This window comes from Dipteris shenzhenensis, chromosome 15 (genome assembly GCF_047967505.1).
Source record: "Dipteris shenzhenensis isolate YYH24624 ecotype China chromosome 15, Dip_SZ_1.0, whole genome shotgun sequence".
NCBI classification, from domain to species: domain Eukaryota; kingdom Viridiplantae; phylum Streptophyta; class Polypodiopsida; order Gleicheniales; family Dipteridaceae; genus Dipteris; species Dipteris shenzhenensis.
This window is the reverse complement of record NC_141610.1, coordinates 23,013,644-23,034,317: the sequence shown is the minus strand read 5'-3', so window position 1 is coordinate 23,034,317 and position 20,674 is coordinate 23,013,644. Positions and strand designations below refer to the sequence as shown.

The window sequence follows — 20,674 nt, the reverse complement described above, 5'->3', positions numbered from 1 at the left end:
ATGGATCTCAATGTGTTTTGTGCATGCAAGAAACAAGGATTATGTACTACCGCACTATGATTGTCAATGAATATAGGAGTAGATGGCTGCAAACGACCATGAAGATCTGCCATAAATCTCTTGAGCCCTGTACACATTCAACTGTACTTGTGAAAGCTGGAGTGTATTCAGCTTCACAAGATGAAATTGCCACAATGGATTGTTTCTTACTCAGCCAAGAAATGCATGAATTGCCAATAAAGAAACAATTTCCCTTGGTGGAATGCATAGTTACTATCAAACGTGTTTGGTTGGGTTACCAAACGTTTGGAAACGTTTGAAAAAGGGGCGTTTGGAAACTCCAAACAAACCCTGCTTTGCAAGCCCACGTTTGAAAAGTTTCAAACGTTTGAAATTTTGGACGTTTGAAAAAAACCACGTTTGAAAAAGCCCTAAAGTCAAAAATTGCATCGATTTTTGTGTTTTTTTGGTGTGCCCGTACTTCTGCCGGTTTGGACGCCGTACCTGTGCCCGTACCCCCCGCACGCCTATGCTCCTCGACTTGTCCTCAAGCTGTACGTACTACGGTGTACCTGTTCTTTGCTGCTCTCCAAGCCTCAAGGCCCTACATAGTACAAGGCTCAAGCCTTGTACTAGCTACTGCACTGTAGATAGTTGACAGCGCAGTCCCCAAGGCTCAATGCAATGATAGGCCCTCGATTTCATCGTTTAAAGTTTTTAGATGCTACCTAGTAGCTATTTAGTAACTAGCTAGTGGTTACTAGCCTTGACATTGATGAGTAGGGACATAATCAATTTCAAGTTTCATATTTTGCAACTTACAAGTTTTAACTTGTAAGCTGTTTTTTGAGAAAAAATGTTTTGTAATTTTGTTTCAATTTATGGTTCAAGTTTCAACTATTTGAAAGTAAAATAATTAGAATTGTGACTGATTCAGTAGTGGATTGTGGTCACTGGTAACATGTAAGTTGTAACTACTAACTAGTAACTAGTTTTGGTTTAAAAGTCTAAATTTTCATGAAATTTGAAGCTTGTTTGTAAGTTGTGTGCTATTAGTTGTAATTATAGACTATAGTATGTCAAAATATGCAATATAGCATATTTTTTATTGACATTATGACTTTTAAAAAAACCCACATTTTGAAACTCCCCCTAATTTTTTCAAACTTATCAAACGTTTGGAAACTCCAAACGTTTGGAACCTTCAAACGTTTGATAGTAACTATGGTGGAATGTCTAGTATCATTATCCCCAGCATGCAAGTCACAGTCACCCCGAACAACCAAGAGACTAAGTACCCTGTAAACACACTTTACACCAATGCTATGTCTTTCGGCTGTGCATATACATGTCAACTGTAATACACTCAACTCAATATTTGGCTAGGTATTGCAGAGATAAATAAGGCATCCAACAACCTGAGTAAATACAACAGCGTCAAAAGGTTCACCTGCATCATGCATGGACAGCCTCAACCCTAGCTCCATGAGAGTTGGAATAGGCTTGCAGTCCTGAAAAGTGAACCTTCTTAACAGTCCTGCATTTTGATTGTTTGAGCACAATACCTTACATTCTATTCATTCTATTTACATAAACTAAACGCCAAAATAATAGTGTAATAAACCCAAATCAGACATGTCAAATGAAGATTCATTCTCCTTGAATTTTACAATTTTCTCTTCATCTGTGCCTGTGGGCCGCATATCATCAACATACAGGATAATAATCAACAAATCCTTTTTGTCGTTCTTGACATACCCACTTTGACAGTTTTGTAGACCCCGATTGGTAAAAAATGTATGAATTTTCTCATACCAAGCCTGTGGGGCTTGTTTCAGCCCATTAAGTGTTATGGAGTCTAGATACCTTATGTTCCTTACCGGCCATCTGAAAATCAACAGGCTGACTCACATACACTTCTTCCTGCAAGTTCCCATTGAGAAGGTTATTTCCAACTCGTGTACTTTCCAACCCAAATGAGCAGGCAATAAAACATGACACCTGATGTCAGTCATCTTGGAGAAGGTGGCAAAGGTTTCATCATAATCTATCCACTTCTGCTGAGAAGAGCCCTGTTGCCTTGTACCTATTAGTAGTACCATCATATCTTTTAATCTTGTACACCCACTTTTCTCCCAATAGCTTTCTTTCCTATGGGCAAATCCACTAGTTCCCATGTATTGTTCTTCATGATGGAATCAAATTCAACCTGCATAACCCTCATCCAGTGCTCATAGTCTTCAACATCCTCAAAACTGTTTGGTTCTTCCCTATCATGCATGAACTCCCTGTCCCTCTTCAACCAGCCCTTGTCCTGCTGGAGAGGAGCTGAAAGTCTGCTGTCCTGCAGAGTCTGTTAACAGCCATCTAGGGACTACTCTAGCTTCTTGTGAAGCAGCCCTCTTTTCTCGACAACCTCAGGCATATCCTCACGTGTGATAGGCTGCTCCTGGACCTGATCTAGAGCATCCAAAGGCTGCTGTGCATCAACATGTGTAGGCTGCACAAAAATGCATGGGGTTGGATTTTTTTCTCAAAGTCTATAGTTTTTATTGCTCATTTTGATGCCTTTCCAATAGTTATCCTGACTCTTGGAAATTTCCAGAATGCTTTTTTATTCTTATACCAACAATTTTTCTAGGATATCCTAATCGGAATGCTTGTGGTATAGAAGTCATTTTAGGTGAGTCCTACTCCTAAGGTATAGAACTCATTTTAGGTGTGCTTTGTTATTGACATTGTTTTTCTACTTTGAGGCCCATTTGATACCAAATGATGTTTCAATTCATTTATTGCCTTTGCAGCCTTTTTTAAAGACGTTGAAATTATTCTTGGATGTTGAAATCATTCTTTTATGTTGAAATCATTCTAGGAGTTAGGAGTGTTGGAAAGGTCACCTCCCCATCTGTAAGCCCCCAAATGAGGAGAGCGTGGGGGAGGGAGACCTAGGGCAGGATGTGCCCACGAGAGGAGAAAGAGAGGGGGCTGCCACATGGGCAGCACCTCACAGAGACAAGCATGGCTGCAAAGGACGGAACCTATGGAAGGAGCAGAAGGCGGGGACAGCAAGCCCTATATCTGACCTGGCATGGCGCGATGACATCAGCAGCAGTATGGTTCAGTACAGCGCTGCACACGTGGCTGGAGAAGAGCCTGGCAGAGGGCAGAACCAGCAGCAGCAGGGTGAACAGGCGCTGACATGGATGGGGCCTGGTGGAGCAGCAAATCAGGCTGCTAGTGGGCAGTGGCATGCTTTATATAGGCTGGGCCCTTGCCTAGATTGGAGGGCCTAAAGGCCCTAGAAGTGTAGGCCAAAGGGCCCTAGTTTTGTGAGCCCTTAAAGGGCTGGACCAGCAGCAGACTGGTCAGCCAGTCTGGTCGGCCAGTATGAAGCTGGCTGGTCGGTTTTTCACAGCACGCCTTAGGGCCTATAAAAGTAGAGGCACTTGCCTCATTTCAATATCCAGCAGCCAGCAGTTCCAGGACAGAAAGAAGCAGCAGGAAGCCTACTCTCTGGGCCTATCTACAAGAGGTGAAAGAGTGCAACAGGTGCTGCAGACTTAGCTCTAGGGAGAGGCTGGACCTTGGCTGTCTTCTAGGGCAGCAAGGTGCTGAGATCATCACACCTTTTGGAGCAGCTATTCACAAGCAGGTTGGAGCAGTGGAACAGCTATCTTGGGGCCTACATTCAGGAGGACCAAGGGGACCTGTGGGCTGCAGACAAAGCTTGGCAGGGGCTGCCCTCCTAGGCTGATTCACAGGCAGTAAGGTGGAGAAGAACACACTAGACGGAAAGTCTACACACGCTCGAGGTGGAGCACGCAGGCTCGAGTCTAGAGATAACTGGCAAATAGGACAAGGACCTTGTGGTAAGATCAGAGGACCACACCACTGGTGGGACTCTGGATCTATATCTTTTGTATTAAGTCCATAGTTTTGGACGGAAATATATATTTTGGTGGTTTCTCTATCTGGCTGGTTCATTGTCTATTGATGAGTCTACACATCTATTTTATGCACATAGGTTAAGAAGTTTGTAATTCCACACCCCACACACACACTGTGTGAGCTCCTGGGCATTATTATAAGTCTTCCGCTGTGTGTACCCTCTGTTGGGGTCATTTCTAACATGGTATCAAAGCCCAAGTAGGAGGCTCACAAGTGTGGGAGGCTGAAGGCATGGACCTTGCTGAAGGACGACCCTGATTCAGAAGCTCTTGGGAATCGACTTCCACGACTGGAGGATTGAGCCCTTGCGAGAAGGAGGGTGACTCAAGTTCAGTCAGGTGCGTTTAAAGTTCGCCGTCCAGGTTATCTGGAGATGTACTTTTGTTGCAGACCTTGCCAAAGGAAGGATGGGTTGAAACAGACCCTCAGAGCATGGTGCCTGGAAGACTCCAGGTTATTCACTCATTATGAGGGGGATAACTGGAAGATCGTGACGGCTGGATTGCTCGAATTCGAAGGCGGGAACGTGACTGAAGAAGGTGGTGCCAAAAGGTGCTACCAGAGATGGACCTGTGTACCAAGATGGTGTGCAGAAGCGGAACCAAACCTAGTGGAGCAAGAGCCACTGGACGAAAAGCCAAGAAAAGATTTTGACATCGAAGAGTTCCAAAGGACTACGACCAGGGAGTTACTGGAGCATCGTCATTGACGTGTTGGCATTGGGCCGAGATGTGTCGGTAAGAGGGGGTGTTGGAAAGGTCACCTCCCCATCTATAAGCCCCCAAATGAGGAGAGCGTGGGGGAGGGAGACCTAGGGCAGGATGTGCCCACGAGAGGAAAAAGAGAGGGGGCTGCCACATGGGCAGCACCTCACAGAGACAAGCATGGCTGCAAAGGACGGAACTTGTGGAAGGAGCAGAAGGCAGGGACAGCAAGCCCTATATCTGCCCTGGCAGGGCACGATGACATCAGCAGCAGTACGGTTCAGTACAGCGCTGCACACGTGGCTGGAGAAGAGCCTGGCAGAGGGCAGAACCAGCAGCAGCAGGGTGAACAGGCGCTGACATGGCTGGGGCCTGGTGGAGAAGCAAATGAGGTTCCTAGTGGGCAGTGGCATGCTTTATATAGGCTGGGCCCTTGCCTAGATTGGAGGGCCTAAAGGCCCTAGAAGTGTGGGCCAAAGGGCCCTAGTTTTGTGAGCCCTTAAAGGGCTGTACCAGCAGCAGACTGGTTGGCCAGTATGAAGCTGGCTGGTCAGTTTTTTACAGCAGGCCTTAGGGCCTATAAAAGCAGAGGCACTTGCCTCATTTCAATATCCAGCAGCCAGCAGTTCCAGGACAGAAAGGAGCAGCAGGAAGCCTACTCTCTGGGCCTATCTACAAGAGGTGAGAGAGTGCAACAGGTGCTGCAGACTGGCTGGTTCATTGTCTATTGATGAGTCTGCACATCTATTTTATGCACATAAGTTAAGAAGTTTGTGATTCCACACCCCACACGCACACTATGTGAGCTCCTAGGCATTACTATAAGTCTTCCGCTGTGTGTACCCTCTGTTGGGTCATTTCTAACAAGGAGTGAATCCAAACCCACCCAAGGAGGAGAAGCATTCGAAGCCTTTTCAAGATGTTCAAATCATTCTTGGAGTTAAGACGTTGAAATCATTATTGGAGTTAAAAGGTGAGCCCAACCCCATGAGAGAGGAATAACTATCTGAATAAGAATATACTATGAGAATGTGCATGTTGCAAGAGAAAAGCCAAGCATTAACAACGTTTAACAATGGATCACATTTGAAAGCACCATCTATTTGAGTTCGGTAGGAGGCCACCATTCCCTTTTTACATTGCCCAATACCCAATTGCATGAAGAGCACAAATTCAAGCATTAAAAACCCAAATACACACATGTATTATTGAAATATGATTTAACTATTGAAAAAAACATCAATGGACTACAATCACATGATTCACATAGGACGCTGCTGGTAAAATATTTCATAATATAGAAGAGCTTCTAGGAAACTATTGGTCCAAAACAATTTCTTGTTTGGAATACTGTTTGTGAGTGTAATTATTAAACTCACTCCCAAAGGACGAGACCAATAATATTCATTAAGAACAGAAGGGTTCATTCATGGAAGGCATATCCTTGAAGCCATTATTGCTTTCTAGGAAGGATGTGAATATGCCAAGGAGAGTGTCCAGGATATTTGTGCCAGGCTTGCGAGGGGGCTAGGTAAAATTAAAGGAAGGGGCAGCCTGAGAACAGGCTAGGGGAAGGAGTACGAAACAGGATGCAAGTGTTATCCATATAGGGCATCTGTAGGTGGGGGGGGCATAGAAAGGCTGCCGAAAAGGGAGCTGAGAGGAAATAGAGGGGGCAGAAGATGGGACAAGGAGGATGAGAAGGACAGGCGCAGGAACTCTAGTGTGAGAGAGGAACATAATTCTTTTGTGTTGAGGAAGAAAATAAGCTTCCCATTTCAAGAGAAATTACATGTCTCTGGGGAAAAGAGAGAGAGAGAGAGAGAGAGAGATTACACGTCTAGAAGCATGAAAAGATTCATGTAAGCAAGAACACCATTATAAATCAGCTTGCCTCCTCATCATGCACAGACTATATGCTTGAAAATATATGTCTAGATGAATCCAGGAACATGCCCAAACTCACCCTCTAAAAACACAACACAGTGTGCAGTTTCAATCTCATGACAGTCACTCATGAGAATTTGCATGCTCTCAAGACAGGTATGTCCCTGTGAAGGGATGAACAGAGCACTGCAAGAAGGGATTGAAAGCATAAAATAGGCATGTCTTTCAAACTTTAAAAGACGTAATCGAGTTTACTAGGCTTACAAAATTTTAATCTCCATGAAAATAAACACATTAGACAAGATGAAGCACCTGCTATTTATTGCTCTTCTTGAAGGACTTAAAATGTTCCCACCATTAGTTGCTTGAGGAAGCAAGCCATTTACAGTTCCATATTGTGTCCCATTCTGCATAGCATGCTCTCTGTCGTACTCTTGAGAATCCAGAGCTGATGTGGGAGCCCATTGAGGCATGCCCCTAGGTAAAAGACAACACAGCTATTAGCAAGAGTTTCTAGAGAAGAAATACAATATATATGAATTCTTGCAAAAAATCTCATATGTACTGAAACTCAGGCACAGAATCAAACATTCGCTCTTATTGTACAACCAAGGTAAAAATGCAATAGCAAGGGTGTGTGTAGGAGAGTCGGACTAAATATTCAAGCAAAGCACATAATCATTCATGTTCAAATTCAAAAAGAAGCCTGGTTCAGCCAGTGAGCTGAAGGGAATGGTTAAGGAAAATGGAAGATGACTACAAAAAGCTTACTCATACATGGTGGAGACATCTCATACAGGAAGGTGAAATAATTGATATATGGGATGATTTCAAAAGAGATATTGCAGACTTATATGATGCAGTTTTCAAAATTCTTTGTTTTCATCCATGCTATTTGCGACAGAAGTAGGATGCTCAGATTTTGTCCATGGTGTCAACCAAAAGGTCAAGAACTCTCCATGCAATTGGCAGAGCTTTATGAAGCTAAGAAGGAGAACAATATTGAAATTGGACATTTTGGTACCCGAGATTCTGGATCTGCCCTTTGCCTTGTCAAAAGCCATCTCATCATCAGTCTCAAGTATGATGCTAAACTTGTTTCTTTGGTCTAAGCACCCCATACCCCTATATTCTGGAGACAAGGAGACAACTTCTCCCATCAAGAAGAACACGTATTTCTTCAACAACCTTCTCTTTTCTATCCTTGATGTCATCCCTAGGTTTAGCTTTAAATCAGGCCTTTGCATACCGTGCTGATGCCCTAAACAGTAGGGAATCTAGAAAGAGTAGGGGTTGATGAGGAGTAAGGCTTTGCCCAAAGTACTTGCCATGATAGAAAAGGTGATGAAGGGGCATCTCAGGATTCCAAAATAATGGCTTATTTTCTGTTTGAATCTGGTAGCTTTATTTGTGAGGGCTCAGTGCCAGATTTATTGAGATCCTTGCAGGAAATTGAGGGAACAAAAAGATATGTCTACAACTTTCTAAAAGCGGGAGTGCCCACAACTTCAGTGACTCTAGATCTATTCAGAACAAGAGGTTACATCCTACTAAATTGGAGCATGGTCTTCAAATTGAGGTGGCCAAATGGCAAGCAATCCATTTGTCACAAATGTTGTCAAGCCACTCAGGTATGGCTCCCAAAACAATACACCTTTGGAGATCTAATTGGTTTTGTCATGTGACCTATTGATATTGTGCTAGGCTCTGAAGTTATGTGAGCTGAAGTCAGATGACCTAGGAGTGTATGCATCATGAAGCACCCGATATGCTCCATTGAATGGAGATACTAATATCAAGCTAGCACACGGGTCTTATGGATCACATAAATTAAGCAGGAGTGTCTACATTTCAATCGTTACCATGCATACAGGCCAACGTATTACTATTTTGGCAGACTTATATTCTGTACATGAGTTGACATATTTAGTAAGTGCCTGTTGATGACCTCAGTAGAATCAAGAGAGAATTTCTGCTGTTGTACAATTTTGGATCTTCTATCCCCATGCCTTGTCCCTAGTGACTGCCATATGGGAAATTGTTTCCCATTTCAGTCTTTCCTTAGCTGCATTTCCCAGTGTTCCTAGAGTCCTGATGTGATATACACGGTACGTGCAGTTCCATCCTTTTCAGTAACACATCCCTCCCGCTGGGTTTCTGAAAACGAGTTTTGAAGAGACTAAGAAGGTCCAGAACGCATGATCTAGGACTGATCTAGGGCAGGAGTTTCCTCAAAATAGATACAAAAAGAATACTCCACACTTTCAAAGCAGACAGCATGATAGTTATTCTAGATTCTCACATCACATCACTTGTACTTTGCCAATGTATCTCTGTGAACCAAGACAATCTTCTGGGATTCTCATATCTTAGGGATTGCCAGTGGCTACAATTCTCACCAAGCTTCTGCACCTCGGCTAGCAGTTAGGTTATGATAGCGTTCTGTATTCCATCTGTTGATTTCTCGTGTGCCTTCTAAACGTTAAGAAATTGAGGGTGGCTATGAGTTGGCTGAGGGTATCCTCTAAAATTTCTGCATTGCTGGGATATTTGTATAAATTACAGGTACCATGATTGATCATACCGGTCCTTGGACACATGTATACATTTATTGAGCTAGGTCGTTTCCAAAGATTGTGACCAGGAGTAGTACCGTTCGTAGGTGATTTGAAAGTAACTGTAGCTCAGCAAGCTTGATCGGCAGTAAGTTGTAAAAGAAGGAAGGATGTGAGTAGTACTGGTCGTTGGTGATTGAAAGTAACTCTAGCTCAGCAAGCTTGATCTGTAGTAAGATGTATAAGACGGAATAAAAATCATGAGTTCTGTAGTCTGTTCATCGGCGCTATCAGCCATTTATATGTTAGCACACCTCATAAGAGCTATTGCGACAATTAGGGGAGGCACAAAACGTCACACCGGATCTTCCTAGGCGCTACGGAGGCATATCATTCGTCAAAAACAAATTCAAAGGTGAGAAGAAGTGTGATATGAAATAGAAGGTCCACGAAGGGTCTATGTGATAGCAACACGCTCAGGAAGGGAGAGAGGGGCGCACCTGGGAGCGGGATGATGTGCGAAGGGGGGAGAAGAGGAGGCGGTATGTGAGGGGATATGTCTGTGAGGCTGGGCTAAGAATGAAATGGGCAGATTGGGGGGGGAGCAAGCACGAAGATGGGCGTTTGAGAAGAGTTGGGCTTTCGAGTGAGGGGACGTGGGGAGGGCGTGCTGATTGATTTCTTTTCTTTTGGGCTTTCACACTCGCAGTCTGTCCGCGTTTCTCGCTCCCATAACACACATTCCATCGCCACATCCCTCACACACACGCCTCCGAATCACCTTCACGATCTTCGTCCTTGCCGCTTGTAACGCTGCTTCCAATTCTTTCTTCCTCCATCCCCCCTCCTCCTCTTCCTCCTCCTCCTCCTCCTCCTTCACCTTCCACAGCCTCCCATCTTAATTCGCATTTCAAAATCACGGTTTTCCTTCCTCTCCCGCCTGCGGGAGCCACAGCTGAAACATACGAACGCACAAAGAAAAGTGGGGACGAGAATAATATATCCACGCACCTGTCAAGACTATATCGGAAGTGCGATCGAAGTCTTCTCTCTCTCTCTCTCTCTCTCTCTCTCTCTCTCTCTCCTCCTGTCTCGCTCCCAGAGTTCTATTTCGCTTTCTCTCTCTCTCTCTCTCTCACTCTCTCTCTCTTTCTCAATCTGTCGGCTTCCCAAGAAAGGTTACCCTCTCTCCCCCCTCTTTTTCGCTATTGATGACAATGACTGATCCAGATGTATGCTTTGGTCTACTTTCCTATTCTACTCACACCTCTCTCTCTCTCTCTCTCTCTCTCTCTCAGCATTAGTTCCTATCTGTCAATGTCCTCTCTCTCTCTCTCTCCCTCTGTCTCATCTGGAGTCTGCTGTGCCCAGCTCCGCATCTCTTCAATTCCTTGCTCCTCGGTACGCGCTGCGTGCTAAATGTGCTCCACTACCCACTACCACTCGTCCCCTGGTTTGAAGGATCTGGGCCGGGGCCCTCTGTTTTGGCCGCGACACGTCGTAGGGTGCGTCATTCCAACATCATGGGAAGAAGCAAAGGCGTGCACACAGCTCATGCACAGCAGCTATGGAGGCAAGAGCAAGAGCAGCAGCAGAAACGGAGAAGAGCGCACTGGTGCGTGGCACGTGCGTACGTGCATGGCCACACGATGCAACTTCGGGGCAGTAGGGCTTTTGCCAACCTCAGTTGCGTCACTGGCAAGGGGTCTCAGGGCGCGTTCAGATTGCCCGACGCTCGCCCAACTATGCCACTTTACAGGAGACATCTGAACTAGCCAACCACAATGGGTTAGTGTCTGCCCCGTCTGAACGTCAAACCCGAGCGCACAGGCTTAGAAATGATTCAGAATGAGGCAAGAGGGAGGAAGGAGAGGGGATTATATAACCTATTATGTACTAGTGCATATATTATATAGATATATATATAAATATGTATTTTATATATATATACATGTTTTAAAAAAATAGATATATACATATTATTTATTTATTTATTTATTTATTTATATAATATACACATTTAAAAATTATATATATGTGTGTGTGCTTTTGTGTGTGTGTGTGCACGTGCGTGTGCGTATGTCTGTGTTTGGCGATGACACGACGAAAGCGATTAGAGCTTTGTTCCTAGATGCATTGTTCAGTTAGAGCTTTGTTCCTACCTTAGCTAGCGATTTAGATTTAGTTTAGTTTAATTTAGATTTATTTTAGTTTAATTTAATTATATAAAATACATTAATTTAGTTTAATCTAATCAATCAATTACATTAAGTAATTTAAGTTATTTAACTAATTAATTCTATAATCAATTCACTTAATTAATTAAAGGTAATTAATAAATCATTACATTCAAAAAATATTACTCAAAGAGCATAGGTCCTAGCCCCTCATACGTCCTGTTTCCACACAGGGCTAAGTGCTCACATTCAAGTGAGCGCATTGAGGTGAGTGAGTTCCCACGTGAGGTGGACGTTTGAGCATCACGTTCAAAAATTGGATCCACCAAGGATTCATGCACTCGTTCCGCCATTCAGTGTTGGCACCCACAAAGCACCTGCCTGTGTAGAAACAGGTCCATAGTGGATCATGTGTGTGTGAGTGGGTGGGTGCATGGAAAAAATAATAATAATCAAAATTTTAAAGAAAGTACCTCTCAATCAATGTGTGTTGAGGAGAAGAGGATGCGACCTCTCTAGTCTCCTCTTGTAACAAGCAAAGATTGCATGTTTGATGTCCCGACGATAGCACTACTCCAACAACATGTTCAGTTTGTTAGTAGCAATGCTCTTAAGGCACTAGTTCGGGTCTTTTTCCTTCTTATGTGTTTAAACAAATGCCAACTTGTGTCACATGGACAGTCAAAGCTGACCAAGCCAAAATCAAACCTACAAGGGACTACCCACCCGAGCACATCGCAACAAAACCAACACTCTATTATATATGGCCACCAAACACAAACTTATCAAGGAGTCCTTTATGACCAACAACGAACTAGGAAAATTTTCAACTCAGATCAAAACCCAATTTTCTTGGCCTTCATCAGCCACCAAGTTTCTAAGCCCCCGTCCAAGAAGGGGCCAAAGAACCGCCACTATGGAATTGAGTTCCCATGTACCCGACGCTGCCTTCCACCTAGTGCTGGACCCTACCATGAAACCGCTACTCTGCACCGCATCTTTATGGGCTACTACACAATCCCAAAACAAGTGTCGTATCCCTTCGATTGACGCTCACAAAGGAAAAGTAGGGTTGACTTCAACCCACTTACTCAAACTCCCATTAACTTTTTTATTTCTTTATTTACTCCCACAAACCAGGAGCCAATTATGCAAGAGTTTCCAAATAAGAAATCTCCCCTTTCCAACCTAGCAGCCCCTCCAGATCTCCACCATCTGTTCTTCCACCACTCCGAACCTCTGCATAAGCCCTATTTGTTACTCAGCAACAATAATAGTGATTCATCTCGTAGCACTAGTCTATAGTTTGTCCTAGCATCTATCTTCCTGAGCTCCGCCATGCCTCCCATTGTCCATTGTTTTGCTCGCCATGCTCGTGAAATCATAATGTAGCTTCCTCATGTTACAGTCTTCATCCCATAGGAACCTTCTCAAAAGCTTCTCAATCTTTGCCCAATAGCTTCTTTTGAAGTTCCAAATAAACTCAATGTAGATAGTAGAGAATGATAGGATATGATGAATCACTAATATTCAAGCATTCCAACCTAGAGAGGCTCCCTACCAACCACGACGTTTCTCTTTGAGCTTATCTCGTCACCACTCAAACCTTTGTTTAGTACATAATCCCAAAGGGGCACCCAAATACCGAATCACAAACCCCCTCCCAACCCAATTGACCTATTGCTCCTCTTCCCAACCAAACGAAGGCCTGAATCCATTCTCAAGGCAAAGGTTTTGCTCCAACAAAACACTGACCTTGAGACTTCACAAAACTCCTTCAAGGCATCAAACAAACCTCTCTTGGCTCTCCTGAGTCATGACTACAAAGTCATCAGTGAAAAACTAAGAGAAAATTTGTTTCCCAGAAGGAAGCACAGTGAATAGGACCTAACTCAACCCCTTTCTTAAGAACTCCAATCAACAAAAGGGTATTGAGAGTAAAGAGAAGCGGGGCAAGGGGGACATCTACTTAATAGATCATTTTAGCTCAAATCTACCAACCACTTTGCCATTCAAGCATGAATGCCTCCAACATTCCCCAATGAGGGTCTACACGATGTTCACAAACCATTCAAGCATGAATGTCTCCCAGCATGAATGCCTCCAACATTCCTCCATGAGGGTGTACACCATGTTCACAAACCATTCCCCGAAGCCTAGCTGATCTAACACCAAACCAATGTAGTCCCATCTAATTCTAACATAGGGTTTATCCAACTCAAACCCAAACAAGATAAGCTTCTTGCCGGATGAGCAAGCATATTCAAGGGTAGTAGATACATTCGACACATTTTTAAAGATCTCAAGGCGTTTAACAGTTATCAATCAACAACTGACATGCAACAGTTCCTACTTCTGATGGTACGAGCTTTAGCCAAGACTTCAAAGGAGGTATTCATCACGGTGTTTGCTCTCCAATCACCCACCTATAGCCTACATTGTCTTTTGGGAAACAATTTCATCAATCATGTGTTGATATTCTCCAACAAGGAGCCTTTTGCAATTGCATATTTGCCATATCTACCAGATCAAACTTCATCATATCCAAAAAATTCAGTGAAAACATCAGCGGTGGAGAACCCATCCAAGCCTAGTGATTTCTCCTTGGCCATAGATTTACGGGCTTCCAGTAGCTACTGAGAATGGCCTAGAAAGAAAGGGTTGGATCAGCTTCCAAAATCTTCCTCTTTGGTTGGGTGATTCTCTTGAGTACCTTGGGTAAGTTGTTTCTTATTCCTCACTCGTTGAGGGATCCTTTCAAGGCTAAGAAAGCATAGTTCTTATGGGCTAGAGCCCAAGAATTGTTGGACCTGATGAGAGTCAAGCTGGCAGAAGAGTTGGTGCACATTCATCAATTCCAATTTGGTGTACTCGGCACATGTTTTGTGTGCATGGGAATGTAGTCACTATGCACATAACTGCCCTTAGAGGGTTCAAAAGGAGCAACATACAAATAAAAAGATGTTGCATGTAGAAGATCTGGTGGGGCATAAGGCTTTCAACTCTCAAAAATCCAAGGCGTTTGAGATACAAATTGAGGAGGGCACCCATTAGTCTAGAAAGGGTGGGGATGATGAAGCTATAGTGGTCACACCAATAGCTGCAAAGGAAGATTGGAAGAGGCTTGGAAAGAAAGAGAAGGCAGTCGAGGCAGTGGCTAAATCTTGTATCGGCACCTAACCTAGCTAGCAAACGTGATTTGGAATAGGAGAACAGCTCAAGGAGGGGAAGATTGATACATGCTTGCAACATAGTGACACAATGGAGGCATCTCATCTTCTTGAAGGCAACACGGCTGGTGATGTTCTTGATGAAGTGCTCCTGGAAGCCCACAATAAGAAGCGGTTTTTGGGATATAAGAGAGTGGTGAAGAATTCCTTTCAAGGAGAGGATGTGTTCAATGAGTGGAGTTCAACAAGGGCAATGCCTTATCGAATCAGGTAAGAGAAGCATTTTAGCTTTTTTCATGGATGCCTATAAGGCTCTTGCTCTATAATTTGTCTACATGATAGAGTGGAGTCGAAGGGTTTAGTCTGGAATCAGTCCTACAACTTTCCTAGAATCTTGGGGGGGGGCTGTAATAGGGTGAAGCAGAAAGGTGTTGTGAGTGTCATCAGAAAGGCAAGGCCTAGGTGATTCTTCTTCAAGAGGTGAAATGTGGAGAGAGTGATGTTTTCCTTCAAAGTTTTCGAAGTCAGGTGCTTGTTGTGAATGTTTGAATAGAGGAAGTGGTGCATAGCCATTGTAGCCTTGAGTGTGTTCAGCTGTAGGGAGCTCTTCCGAGATTCTCTAGGGCATGCCCTCGCTCTAGAGCTTTCTCTCTTAGGGTTTACCTTGAGAGTTCGATGTCTCTATGCCCCAATTGGCTCTAAGGAAAGGGTAGAATGTTGGTCTTTTCTGAAAGATGAATTCTTGGAGGAGACCCTCGACCATGACCCTGAAGGTTTGGTGACCGATCTCATAATAATAGAAACGTGTCTTTGGTGGAGCATGAGATCTAGGAAGAGTTGTGTATGCCCTGAGATCTTATTGATTGTGCTAACATTGAGCAAGGAGCAATGAGTGGTTGTTTCCAGTCTAAGAGAAGAAAGTACTCTAATTTAGGGCTAGGTGAGTTGATGGTGAATGAGAGCCATGCTCAGGGTTAAGTACATTTTTTACGTAGATTTCTCTAATTATGTGTCGCCCTTGCTTTAGTGGTTTCCCTTTCTGGTTTCTTGTGGTAGATCAAGAAATGTAAACTCATGCTTAATGGCAAATATCTATCTATGAGGATTTTAAAGAGTTGTTGGGAGTGCTTGGGATGTGGGTGGAGCTAATGGGATGAAGCCATGCCAAAGGTGGGGGGACCTAGTTGTTCGATGGGTGATTTGCAACAGGCAATGAAATGGGATTGGCAATATAGAAGGAAGAGGACAACTCTAGAGAGAAATCTAGTTGCTGTCAAAGAGTCTATTCGAGCTACTCGAGCTTCGCAAGCCGGAGCAAAGATGACTTAGGAAACATAGGCTGCACTTTATTCAAGGTTTCACATATTGAAGCAACCAAGATCCAACACAAAAGAAACTGGATGACAATCCTTGGTAGCTCAAATACAAGAAAATCACCACCTTACCTCCCCACACACATGTCGCAGAGTTTACAATATGCTAATGCAAAACCACACATAGAACCTCCTCCTTGGTGAAATCAACTTGACATTGATAGAGGCCCTCACACACACATGGGAGAAACCGAACCTGTCACAATGTAGGAGCACCACCCTTCTTCAATTCCAAAATACTCACAACCTTCGTCTGGCTGCTCCAAAACATCAACTTTTCGATGCCTTCCACAACAAAACTAGGTTGCACTTTGATGAATCTAAGTTTTTGAACTGTTATCTTGCAGATTTGGATCTTGACTTCTTCTAGAAAGTTGTAGATTGCAATCCCATCTTTCCAATAAAAAAAGAGCTCTTCAATTAGAGTTGCTAATCAAAAGCTATGACAAAATAGTAACTACTACTTTTTTTGGGAGATGCGACCTGCTTTTTTTCCACGCCTACACTAGCCTGTCTTGCTTTACCTTTTTCATAACTACCTCTAGCACCTTCCAAAATCACCTATCCATCCAATATCCATTATATTAACTCTAGACCCGTGCAATTTTGTGACCCTTGCCATTTCTTAGATCCTAGGACAAAATTTGGGTATCAAGAAAACCACACATCAATGGATGTAAGAAACAGTTGAGAACAAATTTTCTTCTTGCTACGAATGGTTGGAGACCCTGCTAGCAACAAGTAATCTTTCTCTTTACCTTTTAAATCTATCCATGGAGGATTTGAATCCCATGGGGATGCCAAGTAGCTTAAAGACTTCTCCTTTGTTGGATAATATTACAACCCTTATCTATCAGCAAGTTTGGAGGGGTATATTCATCTCATGGATCCCTATCTTACTGTGGTTAATCCTAGACAAAAGGTGTCCATGCATTCTCTAGGGTGCTCCCTATTTGAAAGGGCATCATTTTGAGGGGTCGAATTCATATCATCAACAAATTTTTGACTGACAACTTGCTTCCACCTCTAACTGAATGCCCAATCAGACCACTATCCACCTTTTATTAAACTAACCATCCCAATGCATTAGCAACTATGGAAAAAAGTAAGGGCAAAAGAGGGCATCCTTTTCCACTCTCACCTTTAGCTTCTCTTACATCTTGATCTTTCTTTCCATTCTCTTTCTTGATCCTTAGCTACACGAGGTTTTTGTAAACTTTCCTTAGTAGCCTCTAGTTCCTTTTGAGAAACATCCTCTTTCCTTCAATTTTCCCTTTTACAACTAATGAGAAATCCTGTATGAAATGGCCTCCCAAGCCACCAACCAAGAATTTGCCTTTACTCAAGATAGATTTTGCCTATTATGTCATGCCCATATCCTCTAGCTGTGACATAGAATCTAAGATCTAGCATGAGTCCATCAACAAATCTCTCAATCTGAAGCACCTCAGATGGGACTTTTGGATGTACAGGAGCCCTCCATTCCTACCATAGCTCAGAAAATCAATTCAAGTCTTGGTCCACTATGTAATTGGGTTCTTGCTCGTAGTTACACAAATCCTTCTATATACGATTAGGATCCCTTGCATGTGCAATATAGCCCAAAAATGCAAGTCTTACCTCCTAGTATACAACATCCCAATTTTTGGTTCTTGACACACCTTGAACGAAACTCTAAAACCATATCTTTGCTTCAGCTTACAAACGATAGCCTAGGATTTGCAAAAGAGATCCTAGCCTATGTTCACCTTTTAGTAGCACTGTGAACTTCAGGTCCTCAACAAATTGAGAAGCATCCTCATTAGGCAACCCAAGAAACTTGGGGAAATCTTGGACCATCTTGCTATTGCAATAATAGCTACATACATGATGTGAGTACTTCTTCTCAGCCATAAAAAATTCATGAAAACACTCCTTTTGCCAGGGGCTCCAAAACAATGATAAGAGAAAAACCATAGGACCATGGGTGACCTCTATAGTAGCCTTCCAACACCCAAACATATATAGAGAATACAAAAAGAATTGAGTAGTAACATATGCCATCAACACATTTTATAACAACCATTCACCATTCACCATTCACCAATTCCTTCAATGTTTCCACAACCTCTGTTATCTATTCTAACTTCCACAAGCCAGAGCAAAGATGAATTGGGAGACATAGACTGCACTTTATTCAAGGTTTCACATTAAGCAATCAAGATCCAATGTAGGAGAAACTGGATAACAATCCTTGGTAGCTCAAATACATCCAACAACCATCTTACGCATCTTCCTCCCCACACACATGCCGTCGCTTTTACAATATGCTGATATAAAACCACATGTAGAACCTGCTCCTAGTGAAATCAACCCAATGTTGATAGAGGCCCTCATACACACATAGAAGAAACCTATCTTGGTGCAATGTAGGAGCACTAACCTTGTTCCAATTCAAAAGTAGTCACAACCTTCATCCGCTTCTCCAAAACATTAGGTTTTTGATGCCTTCCCCAACAAAACCAAGTCGCACTCTGAAATCCATATTTTTGACCTATTATCTTCTAGAACGTTATAGATCACAATCCCATCTTTCCAACAAAAAAGAGAGCTCCTCAATCCAAGTATGGATCAAAAGTTATGACAAAAAAGAATATCTGCTACTTTTTTTGGAAGATGCGACGTGCTTTTTCATATCTCCCTACTTTTTGTCCATGCCTCCACGGGCATATCTTGCTTTAATATCCATTATATTACCTCTACTAGGAAAAAATTTGAGTATTAAAAGAACCACAATAAATGGTCGCTCACTTGATTAATTGTTAAGAATATGTATTATGTATGCTAGTTTTGAGTGGCAAAAAATGCATAAGTTAAGAAAATATCATATGAAATATTTTCATTAATACTAACTACTCTTTATGTATATCAACCACTGTGTCTCCAATGAAAATGTTTATGGAGGAATAGACGGTAAGTAAAATTTGTCTACATTCCACATCTTGTTGGGTTCGTTATATTGATATACGTAGCTTGGAATCTCCCATGATGCCTAATTCTTTGAGAGTGTTATAGTGCATAGATTGGAATGAAAGAACATCTTGTAATGGACTTTATAGAATGGTTGATCAATTGGTTTTGGACATAGTATGAAACTTCTTAGATGATCATAAAGTGAATCACTCTTCATCTTCTTTGTGGTAGTCAACCATAAGTCCCTTACACTCATAAAATTCAAAGAGTTGAAATTTTCAAAAGATTTAAAGCACTAAGTTAATAAAGTTCATTTGATTTTGAGATTTATTGATGTATAAAAGTCAAAACAGAGTGCCTCATGTAGGAACATAAATTACTGAGGTAAATAGTACGATTTCACCAAAGTTAACTTTTTTTTAAATGTTTTGAGAGGGATCCTTACAAGGCAGAGAAGTATTGTTGGACCAAGATCTCAGTTTGTTGCAACCAAAAACCAAAGTATTTTGAGGAACTCCCAAAGGCTAAAGGACAAAAAAAATCATGGAGCTCCCAAAGGAAAAGGGACTAAAGACCCAAGGGCTAAAGAAACAACAAATGAAAAATTGAGGAGTTTTAAATTATGTAAGATGGATAGGTGTGAAAGAAAACCAGGAGGTAAAAAACATTGTTATTGTTAAAAATGCTCAAATAAAGGAGGTTCACCTATAGAAAGGGGGACTTGGTAGTGGACAAGGAAGGAGCAATCAAAAGAGTATTTGTACATAACCTATAGTATCAAAGTTTAGTCGGTGTGTAGTGTTAGATATATCCCAGTTGTATAAGTTTCTCATGGAGTGTAATGGAAGGGATCAAAATAGAGTTGCATATTCTCTCTTTCTAATGCAATGTAGTGTGATTTGCACCATGCATTGATGCATTTGTAATCACTCTACAAATTATAAACTAGATGTAGTAGGAATGAACCTTGAATGAACAACACATTATCAAGATGCAGAAGGAATGAATGGCACATTGTTGAGAGAAAAGAAGGATGATGGTGAAGTAGAGAAAGTGGTGATTGTTGTTAACACCAAAGAAAAGTGGTGTTAACATCAAATGAAAAGGTCAAAGAAGAGGAATGAAGACAATTGATGGGCGAAGGATGAAGCTCAATGAAAAACAGATGAAAGCAAAGGTTTGTGGCCAGTATACAATAAGCTTCAGAGCGAAATAGGCAAATGACAGCAAAAGAAAAATGGCCAACGGTGAAGGTGAAAAGGCAAGATGCCAAAGGTTAAGGTGAAGGAAAAGGCAAGGGCGAAGCATCGAAAGGCAAAATCTTGAGGCCAAAAGGGCGATGATGGTGCCTTGATAGAAGTTGTAGGGATCAATAGTCAATACCTGCAACAATGATGGCAATTGGACAAGGATGGAAGCATGGGAAGTTGGAAGCACACGTGGCTCAGGGTATCGAGGTGGAAGTCATGGCCGAAAGGTCATACCTCTAGTATTACGAGGCCTATTGGATTGCACGAGAGATAAATTGCATGATTAAATGGAAGCTGATGTAAAGATTGCCAATTTTAGGTGGGTTGTAGGTGTGTAGCATAGCCCCTATTTTTAAAGCTTTCACTCCATCAAGGGTAATAGAATGGATTGATTTTTGTAGGTGACCAATGAGCGTATCTCTATTTCATTTTCCGATGCCTATAGATTAGGAAACCAATGCCATATAAAGGTCAAAACTCTGTCTCTCTCTCTCTCTCTGTCTCTCAGTCTCTCTCTCTCTCTCTCCCCCTCCCTCCCTCCCTCCCTCCCTCCCTCCCTCCCTCCCTCTCTCTCTCTCTCTCTCTCTCTCTCTCTCTCTCTCTCTCTCTCTCTCTCTCTCTCTCTCTCTCTCTCTCTCTCGTCTACCTTATAGACTGC

The 20,674-nt window shown here is 42.5% G+C and overlaps 1 protein-coding gene across 5 annotated transcripts in view; it reads right to left on the bottom strand.

Annotated features, from left to right (window-relative positions):
* GONST1 (golgi nucleotide sugar transporter 1) overlaps positions 1 to 10,693 on the bottom strand; it is a 44,409-nt gene extending 33,716 nt beyond the window's left edge. Inside the window, exons 1-2 of one of the 5 annotated variants that reach the window (XM_087386040.1) lie at positions 10,106 to 10,693; positions 6,852 to 7,016 (exon numbers count right to left, since the gene is read on the bottom strand). In XM_087386040.1, coding sequence (XP_087242166.1) covers positions 6,852 to 7,012 — 161 coding nt within the window. In that variant the 5' untranslated portion in view covers positions 7,013 to 7,016; positions 10,106 to 10,693. Of the gene's footprint in view, positions 1 to 6,851; positions 7,017 to 9,594; positions 9,970 to 10,105 lie in introns of those variants that run through there. The other 4 variants (XM_087386039.1, XM_087386042.1, XM_087386044.1 and 1 more) reach the window with 4 other exon arrangements.
* Between the last annotated feature and the right edge of the window lie 9,981 nt (positions 10,694 to 20,674).